The sequence below is a fragment of the Bos indicus genome, chromosome 22, assembly GCF_029378745.1.
Source record: "Bos indicus isolate NIAB-ARS_2022 breed Sahiwal x Tharparkar chromosome 22, NIAB-ARS_B.indTharparkar_mat_pri_1.0, whole genome shotgun sequence".
In the NCBI taxonomy this organism is placed as follows: Eukaryota; Metazoa; Chordata; class Mammalia; order Artiodactyla; family Bovidae; genus Bos; species Bos indicus.
In genome coordinates, this window is record NC_091781.1 from 4,121,333 (window position 1) to 4,133,360 (window position 12,028).

The 12,028-nt window shown below is 40.7% G+C and overlaps 1 protein-coding gene across 9 annotated transcripts in view; it reads left to right on the forward strand.

Annotated features, from left to right (window-relative positions):
- RBMS3 (RNA binding motif single stranded interacting protein 3) overlaps nt 1–12,028 on the forward strand; it is an 803,408-nt gene that overhangs the window by 334,729 nt on the left and 456,651 nt on the right. For all 9 annotated transcript variants that reach the window (XM_019984813.2, XM_019984808.2, XM_019984812.2 and 6 more), the window contains exon 4: nt 10,018–10,109. In XM_019984813.2, coding sequence (XP_019840372.2) covers nt 10,018–10,109 — 92 coding nt within the window. The remainder of the gene's footprint in view (nt 1–10,017; nt 10,110–12,028) is intronic.

The window sequence follows — 12,028 nt, forward strand, 5'->3', positions numbered from 1 at the left end:
TCTTCTGATGGAGAAATAGTCCACAGCTGTACCTGTCTATAGAAAGGCCAGAGCAGAGAGAGGGAGGGAAAGATGAGCACAGGTGTAAGGTCATAGTTTTGGCAACCCTTCTGTGCACAAGGATTGCAGAGCTGTAATTAGAGTATTCAGTTGTAGCTTGCTTCCATCATAGTTGCAGACCGAGTGGAATTGTTTTATCAACACTCTGGCTGGCTTCTGCAGACACAATGCATTACACACTTAAATCTCCCACTGTTCTTGATGGCAGAGAAACTTAGGACCAGCAGTTCACATGAGACACATATTTTATTTGTATCCTAGAATGAGGAAAGGAAAATTTTGCAGGATGATTCACAGAGGTTAATCTATCCACTTACAGCCAAGCAGGCTGCTCCCTTAATCTCTGCAATATTATAATAACATCATGACTGGTTTAGTCAAAGACTTTGGCAAATCAGTGAGTTTCTTTAATCTCACTAAAGCATAATGATCTCCCTAAGCCCATAAATAATGATCCTGATCCTAATTTTGACTTTATTCAATAGATAGAAGCCATTTCTCTCGTTTAAAAATCAACTGGGGTGAGAAGGGAAGTGAGTTTTGGGATTTGAATTTGTGTTTGGCTTAATACTTTTGATGCACCTTAAATGGAATAAGCAGTGTCCCATTTTCAAGCGGCACGCTGCTGAGTATGCTGCTCCCTGAATTCGTCCATCTTTGTAATTGTTTTATTCTGCCAGGGAATGCCACTTGGGACCCAGTTTCTTTTCCCGAGTCCTCATGTTGTCATTTGCTCTTACGTACAGAGTTTGCCCCCACCTGGAAGGAATATTTGCCATTGTAGAATACTAGCACTTTATTCTCAGTTTTTCAAAAGTCTGTATTGCATCTGTTATGATCCTGCTTCTGTTTTATGTTCTGTATTTTTGGCCAGGAGGCAGGTGGGGCCTTGGCTCCCCAACCAGGGATCAAACCTCCACCCCCTGCCTTGGGAGGGGAAGTCTTAGCCACTGCACTGCCAGAGAAGTTCCTGTTTTCACTTTTTATGTGACATTGACTCCTCCCTATGTTTTGTATTTAACTTACTATGCGTCTATTATGCATGGAAACAGGAAAGCAGAAAGACTAATATACACATAAATGTAGAGTGTGGATAGTTTTGCCATCATGCTGCTCACTGACAGGGAGCCTGACACGGGTGTCCAGCTCTGATGAGCAGGGCTGTGCACACTAACCCGCGCATTTTAAACTAAATGAAAACATGCCATTCTGCATGTGCTCACTGACGTAACCCCCAGTGTAGGAGGACCCCCTACTGTATTTAAATGTATTTATCTATCCTCCTAGATCAGAAGCTCCCCGACAGGAAGGGATGGATGTCACAGTATCTTAATTTTCCCTGCAGCATCGAACACATCATTTCCTTGCACATAGTAGATGTTTAGTAAATTTAATAGTAATATATACACATTGTCTTTATATAATGAATATTACTCAGCCATAAAAAGGATGAAATAATGCCATTTGCAGCTACATGGATGGACATAGAGATGATCGTACTAAGTGAAATATGTCAGAAAAAGAAAGACAAATATATGATATCACTTACAGGTGGAATCTACAACAGTGATATACATGTGCTTATTTACAAAACAGAAATAAACTCACAGACATAGAAAACAAGCTTACAGTTATCAAATGTGAAAGGGGCAGTGGAGGGATAAATTAGTGGTTTGGGATTGGCTGCTGCTGCTGCTGCTAAGTCGCTTCAGTCGTGTCCGACTCTGTGTGATCCCACAGACGGCAGCCACCAGGCTCCCCCGTCCCTGGGATTCTCCAGGCAAGAACACTGGAGTGGGTTGCCATTTCCTTCTCCAATGCATGAAAGTGAGAAGTGAAAGTGAAGTCGCTCAGTCGTGTCCGACTCTTAGCGACCCCATGGACTGCAGCCTACCAGGCTCCTCCATCCATGGGATTTTCCAGGCAAAGTACTGGAGTGGGGTGCCATTGCCTTCTCTGTTGGGATTGGCAGATATACACTAATATATATAAAATAGGTAAAGAACAAGGTCTGACTGTATAACACAGGAAACTATATTCAGTATTCTGTAATGACCTGTAAAGGAAAAGAATCTGAAAAACGGTATGTGTGTGTGTTTGTATTCTGAACACTTTGCTGTACACCTGAAACTAACATTATAAATCAACTGTACTTCAATAAAAAGTAAGTAAAAAAACTAAGATTAAAAATAATAACTGTAAGGATTGGGGGCAGGAGGAGAAGGGGACAACAGAGGATGAGATGGCTGGATGGCATCACTGATTCGATGGACGTTGAGTGTGAGTGAACTCCGGGAGTTGGAGATGGACAGGGAGGCCTGGCGTGCTACGATTCATGGGGTTGCAAAGAGTCGGACACATCTGAGCAACTGAACTGAACTGAACTGAAAGTCACATGATGAGTCAAAAGTGTCTTTCCCCACAGGTCAGTTCTATTGCAAAACCTCATGTCTTATTTTACTGTTTATGGAAGTAGAATATCAGAATTAAGTAATTAAGCTCAGAAATCAGGGAAGAGAGTGAAGCAATCTGTTTTCCATGGGTGGACCTTGTTGCCCATCTTTTTCTTCTCTGCCTGCTAAGCATCTGAAGGTTGCAGCCCTTTGCATGAGATGTACATATGCTGTTCTTTTCTGTATGAAACTGTCCCATCCTTTTTTCCAAAGATGCTTCAAAGAACGAATCATTTCAGATTTTAATGGTTTAGATTCTTTTCCTTCAAAATGAGTGCTGTTTGGCCTTTGCATTCTAGCAGGATTTTTCTTCCACCCTTGTTCTTTTCACATCTAAGTTAGGCTGTAGGCCTGTTGTATTGTAGCATCCTTGCTTCACTGTAATGATCAGTCACAGGACATCAGTGGGAAAGGAAATACTGAAGAAATGATTAGGTTCTCTTGTTAGTCTGGTTTTACAAGCATTATGTGCAGCAAAGAATGTATAAGTCTGTCCTTCGGCTACCTCCTTTGATCAACATAATGCAGAGAACTAGGAAATGCAATAATAAGAGAAGACTTTTGGCGGTCACTCAACAATTTAGTGATGTGCAAAACGTTGAGCTGAAATACAGATGCCTGGGGGCAGCCTTGAGCCCAGCAGACTTTCAGGAAACCTGCAAATCACTCCTCCTTTCCTGCAGGCCACCTTCTCTCCCTGCAATTTAGTTTCCCCGCTTTGAGCTCAGACAACATCCATGGCATGTTCTTAAGCCAAAATAGAAAGTGGGGGTTTTATGGCAGGGTGATTCTTAAACATCAGCTGTTTAAGCTTGAGTAGAACTTTAGTGGAATGTGTGATTCCTAGACAAAGTGTTCACTTCTTCTTTTTAAAAATCACATTTGACTCACAGCTGGATTGTCATTGGAAGAAGTTGGGTGTTACCTCAAGCCATGGACTTCAAATGGGCTTTCTGACAGTCCTCCTACAGAAACATGAAATGCAGTGTGAGGTTACAGTCTGAGAGCAAGTCTTGCTCAGCTCATGGGCTCATGCCACCACACATCTGAGCCAGCAGTCCTGGTTTGTATCACTTCCCCACACAAAGAACCATCCACAGTGGGTAAATGTGTAAGCAATTTACATAAAGGATTTAAAGAACCACTAGCAATACAGAAGTATGAAAAAGACTGTTGACTATGATAAAGGTGATACCAAAGGAGAAATGTGGATGAGGGATGAAGTAGGAGGTTGGGAACTGACCTTTACAAAATGTCTATTTGAAATAGATAATCAGGGGCTCCCCTGGTGGTTCAGCGGTAAAGAATCATCCTGCCAATGCAGGCCTCACTGGTTTGATCCCTGTCCTGAGAAGATCCCACATGCTGGGGAGCAGCTAAGCCGTGCACCACAACTATTGAGCCTGTGCTCCACAGCCTGGGAAAATCAGCTTCTGAATGTGCCTAGAGCCTGTTTTCCACAGCAAGAGAAGCCCCTGCAATGAGAAGTCCACGCACCACAGTTAAGAATAGCTCCCACTTGCCACGACTAGAAAGAAACCCAGGCAGCAACAAAGACCCAACACAGCCAGAATAAATAAAATTATAAAATAGATAATCAACAAGGACCTGTTGTATATAGCACAGGAAACTCTACCCAATCTTCTGCAATAAACTATATGGGAAGGGCATCTGGAAAAGAGTAGGTATATGTGTATGTATAACTGACTCACTCTGCTGTACACCTGAAACTCGCACATCAGTGTAAATTAACTATCCCCCTGCTCCTTGTTACTCACTCAGTCATGTCCCGACTATACTCCAAAATAAAATAAAACCTAAATTTAAAAAGAGGATCAAGATACTTGCAACAGAATTCAAATGGATTGGCACACAATTGTGTCGTTGAATGGCAAAAGTCACAAGAAGCTGCCTACAGATATACTAAAGAAAATAAAACCAAAAACTTCTGGCAGTACCATTGTTTGTACAACTGTGTCACAATTTCTAAATAAATATATTTTTGCTTCTTTATAAAGTCACTAGGCTTGTAGTGCAATAAAAAAAATAGCAAAACTTTAAATTAACACACCAAGTTTCAAGCATTTCAGGAAAGCATTGATTAGATCTGCCAGTGGAATGAGTGCATTTGGCGAATGACCTAATTAGCGTGGAGCATGGAGCTCTTTCTCACTGCTCTCTGCTTCCTGCTAATTGCAGAGCTGCTGGCCTTCTCCCCCTGACAAGGAAGGAAAACAAGGACGGGGTGTATGGAGAAAACAGTGGCATACAGTTGTCATCCATTTGAACCTGCTGCCAGGCTTCATTATGTAATTGAGGCAGTGAGACCAGTGGCCTTCCAGCCTCTTGGGCCGGAGTTTCCAGTGGGTCCCATTTTACTGAGGATTTTAGCAGTTACCATAAAGCATTATTAGCTGGAGCTGAACTAATCTCCCTACGCTGCCCCTCACCAGATGTAGGTATGGAGGTTTCTGTTCCCAGGCTTGATGATTTGTCATTAAGGAGAGCAAATTGAAACCAAGTTGGAGTTGCTTTATTCCTTCATAAAAGCATCATTATTCTCTAGGGGCAGCTTCGTATTTCATTCTGTTTCTTTGCGTTTGTGATGTAGTATACGCTGTCACATAAAACTCAAGAGTGCCGTGTTTTCCTCCAGAATCGTGGCGTTTTGGGGGGAATTACTTGAGATGTTTTACCTGTACACGTTCATTTTAATTAGTGAAAGTAAGTTCGTATGAAAAACAGAACTTAGTGAAATATTTTTTTTAATATTTTCTTGGTGTAGACCATTTTTAAAGTCTTTATTGAATTTGTTATCATATTGCTTTTGTTTTATGTTTTGGTTATTTTGGCCATGAGGCAGGAAGGATCTTAACTCCCTGTATGGAAGTTAAGATCCAACGGAAGTTAAGATCCACCTTCTACGCTCAATGGAAGGTGAAGTCTTAATCACTGAAGCACCAGGAAAGCCCTCAAAACATTGATTATGTTATAACTTTGTTTCCCAGGAGTCTTCAGGAGAGATGTTTTGTACTAGGGAGCCACTCTCCTTGCTGGCACGATGGCTCTTTGGAAAGACACTCTTCTCAAAGTCCGCCCATCACCTCCCTGATTCAGAGGAGACTCAGGGAGTCTCCTCCCCTGACAGGGATTTCTTCTGTTTGGACTGGAGTTTAGCCCTGGAGCTCAGCATCACGATTTTGTACTGTCCTGTGGGATGTGTGGGGTGGATGAAGTGGAGGAAGCCACGCTGTTATAGCAGCCGGGAGTCGTGAAATCCCTGGGGCCTCACTGGGTGGCAGCGTGGCTGAGTGAACCATGGCTGCTTGGTAGAGTCAACGTGTATTAAGACACTTTTATTAGTTAATCTCCACATAAGTCCCGTGGAGTAACTTAGCATCTTTTTAAACATGGTGTCAATTAATTTCGACAAATGTTTATTAAGCTCAGGCTATGTCCCAGAAACAAAGATATACAAAGAAAGAACACCTGGGAAATGTTTTTTTTTTCTTCCTTCCAGTTACTATAAGCAAAACACCAGGTCCCTGTTTTAGCAAAGGACAGCACTTCAGTCATGTTCTAGAACCCCCTTAACACTTCCACTTTCTCAAGAACATTATCCTAAAAGTTATCTGTCTTTCTGCCTTAAGCTTTAATCTCTTGACTTCTGCTTGATCTTTCTTATCAGCATGCAAAAGTACTAAGAACAGCATCTGTCTCATAGCAGGGCAACAAATAAATTCATGTTTAATATTTTGAATGAATACTCAGTAGTCCTGTAACCCAGGCCGGGGAATAGGCACACATATGTGTGTGCAGACAACTGGGCCACATTCCCAGAGGTGCTTATTTCATTTTCCCAGAGGTGAAAAATGAGCATTGCTCATTTTTTAAGCTCGCAAGTAAGTGCTTCTAGCATATAGCTAAGGTTGGAAACCATAGACCATAGCATCTCCTGTCTTACAAGCAACAAACATGAACAGCTCCTTAGCCTCACATACCCCTCAGGCTAAAGCTGGCTCCTAACTCTCCTTCCCAGCGACAGAATAGCAGACAAGACTGCAAACACTCTCTACTTCTCCATCTCACTCTTGCTCTTCAACCACTCAAGCAGCCTTCGGTCCCCATCCCTGGCCTGTAGCTGAGCATGGTAAGAATACATGATATATACTACTGTACATACAATAAGCTACAAAGACCTACCATACAGCAGAGTGAACTATATTCAGTATTGTAACAACCTATAATGAAGAAGAATCTGAAGCTGTGCCCCAAAACTAATCCAATATTATAAATCAACCACGGTTAAAAAAGCCAAGTTCACGTCCCTAAAACACTGGGCGTCTCAAGCTCCCATCTTGCTCTCACAGTGGCACTGGACAGCAGTGATCTCTCTCTCTGTCTCTTTGGCTTTGAGACATCTTCTTCCCTTTGCACTTCTTTCTTTCCATCGGATTCTCCTCCAGCCTCCTTTGAGATCTCCTTTTCTCATCTCACGAACACTTCAGTGGTAAAGTTTTAGCTCCAAACCTGTGCTCTTTGTTTCTACTTACACCAGGCACTTTTGTCTTTTTCCATTTTTGCAAATTGTACCTTCATGCTGTTGACCTCCTAGATTTTATTTCCAGTGTTGTTCCCCTTTCTGAGCACCAGCCTAATATATCCAGCTACTACTTGGCATTTTTTCTTAGATGTCTCACAGGCATTTCAGGCTCATCATGTCTCAAACTGATATTTTAATTTTCCCTCTCCCGTGTTGGTTCCTCCTCCAGGCTCCCAATTTCTGTAAATCACATCTCCACCTACCCATTGGCTTACGCCGAAAAACCAGTAGTAATCTTTGTCTGTTATGTTTCCCTTATTCCGAACCCAGTCCATGCATCACTGGGTCCTGTTAATTCTGCCTCCCACATGTAAGTCAAACCATCCATTTCATCCTTTCGATTTCATGGCCAGTTGCTGTTTGTCCAGATTACTATAATAGCCCCTAGGTCATCTCCCTGATCCCGCTCCTATTGCCCACCTCCCCTACAACCAATCCCATCTTCAGGACAAGCCAGTGAGCGTGATATTATAAAAATGCAGGTCATCTCATGCCCCTGCTTTCTTCAAACCTTCAGTAACAGTCAATCATCAGAGTCTGTGGTATATGCTCTCATTTTCTTTCAAGGAAGGCAAACCAATTTGTTATTATAGATTCATTTGTGTGGTTATTCATTTTATGTTCATCTCCCAACTCAACTATAAGCTGAGTAAGGATGCAAACTGGAACTGTTTTGTCCCCACTAGGCTATACTCTGTACCTCTATACATAGTGCCTGACATAGAATTTCATTATTGAATGAGAAAGCAGCCCGTGAATGAATGAGGAAGATTGACCAAAGCATGAGGTGGGAAAGGTGACTTAGCAAACCTCATGCAGCCCATTGTGCTGAGAACTCCATCACCCCCCGGATAAGTGTACTGACTGAATGAGCTGGGTTGAATTTTTTTTATGGGATTGTTATATTCCATGTGCTAGCCTCAACATCTAAGGGATTTTGAAGAATTGTGACCTCTCGCTGGTGGGCTTCAGAGGCTTCTAGAAATAGGTTGCAAAGTAAGATTATAAAGTGGTTCATTGTACAGTGTATTTGGAAAGGCCTGTGCAGATTTGGCTTCAAATCCTGCTCTACCAATTAAGCAACTTGTGATTTGGGGGGTCAGTCTTGTCACCTGGCTTACACTTTGATTTCTCTGTGTAAATACATAAACAGGCGTGAGGACAATGGTATTGACACCTGCATTATTATCATTTCATCGGGTGCCAACACATCACCCACCCAGGGCCGTTGTTGGCCCATAATAGATAAAGTCTATATTTTATTTTATCATATGCTCCGCCTAACACTACTTCTAGACTTATTTTGCTCTTTCTCCTCTTTTTCTTCTTTTTCCCTCATTTTACTCATCTCAGGGATGGCAATCCTCATATTACTCACATAGTTTGAATTTTGTGGGAAGACAGGAATTAGTAGTACTAACAGAGCAGGCTTCCTTGTGTATTTGAAACACAAACTTCCAAGGTTTTCAAGAGCATTGGAAGGTACACTGATGAGTAACAAGTTCATTTTTTGTTAACATGCTGGGAGGGAGAAAAAGAAGACAAGATTCAAGGGGAGAAAATTAAAAAGTTAATTACAAGAAACAACTTGGTAATTGAATTCCTATTCACTCTTTAGTTATTTCAGGGAAGAGGGTCACAGTTCACGGTTAGGAGGTTTGCCTTAGCAGTGCTCCTCAAAACTTCTACATGAGAGAAGGAAGGGGGTACAGAGCTGATACCTGCCTGGCAGCAGAGAAGAGGAGCAGGATGCATGTGGGATGGGCTTTGAGTACCCTACACACATTCTTGATCATTTCTAGTTTGAAGTATCTTTGGCAGCTGAAATTACTCTCAGGTGAAGCCCTGACTAATACAGCTATATTTCATGGGCATGCAAAATCCCCCTTTTTCATGTATTACATTTTACTGGCTACTTCCTTGGCCTCACTACACCCACACACAGAGGCACACAAAGTACAACACAGGCACCTTTGGGGACTTCTCTGGTGGCCCAGCTGGTAAAGACTCTGCCTGCAATACGGAAGGCCTGGTTTGATCCCTGGGTTGGGACAATCCCCTGGAGAAGGGAACGGCTACCTACTCCAATGTTCTTGACTGGAGAGTTCCGTGGACAGAGGAGCCTGGTGAGCTACAGTTCATGGGGTTGCAAAGAGTCAGACATGACTTTTTCCCTTTCATAGGCAACTTTTATGCTCTTTTAAGATTCTACTTAAGCTTTAAAAAATAGCAAATAAGTGACATGGGTCTTCGTTTCTTATTTTTAAAAGACATTTGAATATTTGTCTATTTATCATAAGTTCCTTAACAGTCAAAATTGTTTATTTAGGATGTTATCTTTGAGAGAGACACGTCCTATAATGAGTTAACATGGGCTTGGAAATCAACTGGAACTGGGCTCAAATCTCCCTGAACTTATTCATCACCTTCATTCATTCATTCAACATGCATTTATTGAATGACTACTTGAATGCCAGAAACTGTTAAGTGCTGGCACTAACTTCATGCCGGTTCTAGCACTGCTTTTAATACCATCAAGTTTTTTGAGGGTTAGAAAATTACCTTTTGAGATAAACTTTTCTACATTTTTCAGCATTTTGTATTCCTAATTCTTACAACAAAGTCACTGAAGAAAGAAATGATTAAATAATGTTACCTTATTCACCAAATTAATCTAAATCAGCTTGCTGATTGCATAGCCAATGTCCAAAGCAGCCTCTAGAAAATAAGCACATTATTTTATGTTTAATATTGTGGTCTCTTTCCTGACATGCTAAGGGCCATAGATTGAGGTCTATGGTTCAACCTGGGTCATGAGTGAGAGTATGACCACAAACACCCATTGCATCGGTGATACAGAGCGGCTTGCGAGCGCTAACCCGGGGCTTTGTGTTTTCACAGGGTATGGTTTTGTAGATTTCGACAGCCCAGCAGCTGCACAGAAAGCAGTAGCATCTCTCAAGGCAAATGGCGTGCAGGCACAGATGGCCAAGGTAGGAACGGTGTTCCAGTTCTGCTTTATTACTTTTTTCTTTTGTGATCGTATGTTTTTCCATTCCTAAGAGATGAATTGAAATTGGAGTTTGTGACCATTTGGATTATGTTTGTTAGGGAGGAATAAGAAACCTCATCATAGACTTGGCTTGGAAGAATCTGGCTGCTTTATTTCATCGACTGTTTGTGATTATATATTAATGTTCTCATTTATTATGGTTACTTTATTGGCGATTCAAGGGCACTTGTGAAATGCTCTGTTTTATCCCAGATAGGAGAGGTGTATGTGCACGCATGTATAATCTGGGGCTCTCACCTATAAACAGTTTTGGAAGAGTCCAGTTCTCAGTAAGATGTCTTTGATAAACTATGTTGAAAAATTGCTCATTGTCATGCTGGGGATAGATGATCCCTGAATGAGGGGATGGTCTGATTTGTGCAGGGAAATGAGTTTAACCCAAGCGTATATTGTCTGTATTACTAGGATTTCACTTTGGCCTTTATAAATAGAGTTTTCCTAGGTAACAGTCTCCCATATATTAATAATTTTCAGTACACTGTTATTGTTTTGTAAAACTAGTAATAGTATGGAACTTTCTACCTGAAATTATAATGCATTTTTACATTCAAGAAAATAAATAAAATCATTTATAATAATTTCTTATCCTGATATTGCAGTGGTAATTACAAGAATCTACACATATAAAATGATATAGAACTATACACACATATTGTTCACTCAATGGCAACTTCCTGGTGTTGATATTATACTAAAATTAACATATAACCTTTGGGGAGATGGAGTGGAGCCCCAGGGGACCTCTCTATATGATCTTCCTGTAAATCTAGGATTATTTCCAAATAGAAATGCTTTAAATATCAGTTATAACATAGGAATGCTTGGTACATATTTGTTTGAAAATAATGGTCATTTGGGGGTTACTCATATGTAACTTTAGTTTTCTGATTCCTATCAGTGAATGTGTAGATCTCTGGCTTCTCAAAAGTTAGGTGGAAAGTCAGTAGGTCTTGAAATACTGATCTAATGCATTGATGTTATATTTATGTATATATTAATGCTTACTCTGAACTTTTCCCAGAGAGAGCTGAGTTACACTAAGTTGTCAATTTTTTGGTCATTAGGATTTTATTATCATTGTTAAAATTCTTTGATGACATTTTCCAGTTTCAACACCTGATAACTAGAGATGGGCTATTTGGTTTTCTTCATCTTCGAGCAAGCGGATACCTCCCGTGTCTGTTAACCCTTCACTGTGGTTCACTGCTCATAGAGATTACTTTGGTGGACTCATTGCCCTTAATGACACATTAATTGCTTTCAAGGTGGGATAAATTAGAATTTGAAAGCTTTCAGTTGTGTAATGTCTTTCTCCTCAGGACTGTGACTGGAAGTTTTGAATTTGGTCATGAACTACGATTGATGAAGTTAATCCTTGTAATTAATAAGGGAATTACATACATGTGTTGGTTTAAAGGTTACCTGACAAAAGAATCAAGTTATTTGGCAACTTTAGTAGTGGCTTCTTATACCCAGCAAACATGTGATATAAAATATAGTTATTAGGGATATGCAAAAGAGAAATTGCATTTCGAACCTATTGACAAGAAAATGGTGACGCACATGCTTAAGTAAAACCCTTGTTATTGGTGTTTATCTTTGATCTGTTCTCTGGATACACTGCCAAAGTTTGCAAATCGCTAGATTGTGGCAGTTTGGAAATAATGATTACAGTCTGTATAATCTCCACTGTTCAAATGTCTCTCAGAAAGAGACAGTTATTTGTTAGATAAAAACCACTTGTATCTTGCACAAGAGGAAAAGAAAGTTGGCTTTGATTTTATAACCACTGAGAATTCATTGTGAATATTTTCCTTTTGTTTCTGAGCGTTTGGTATA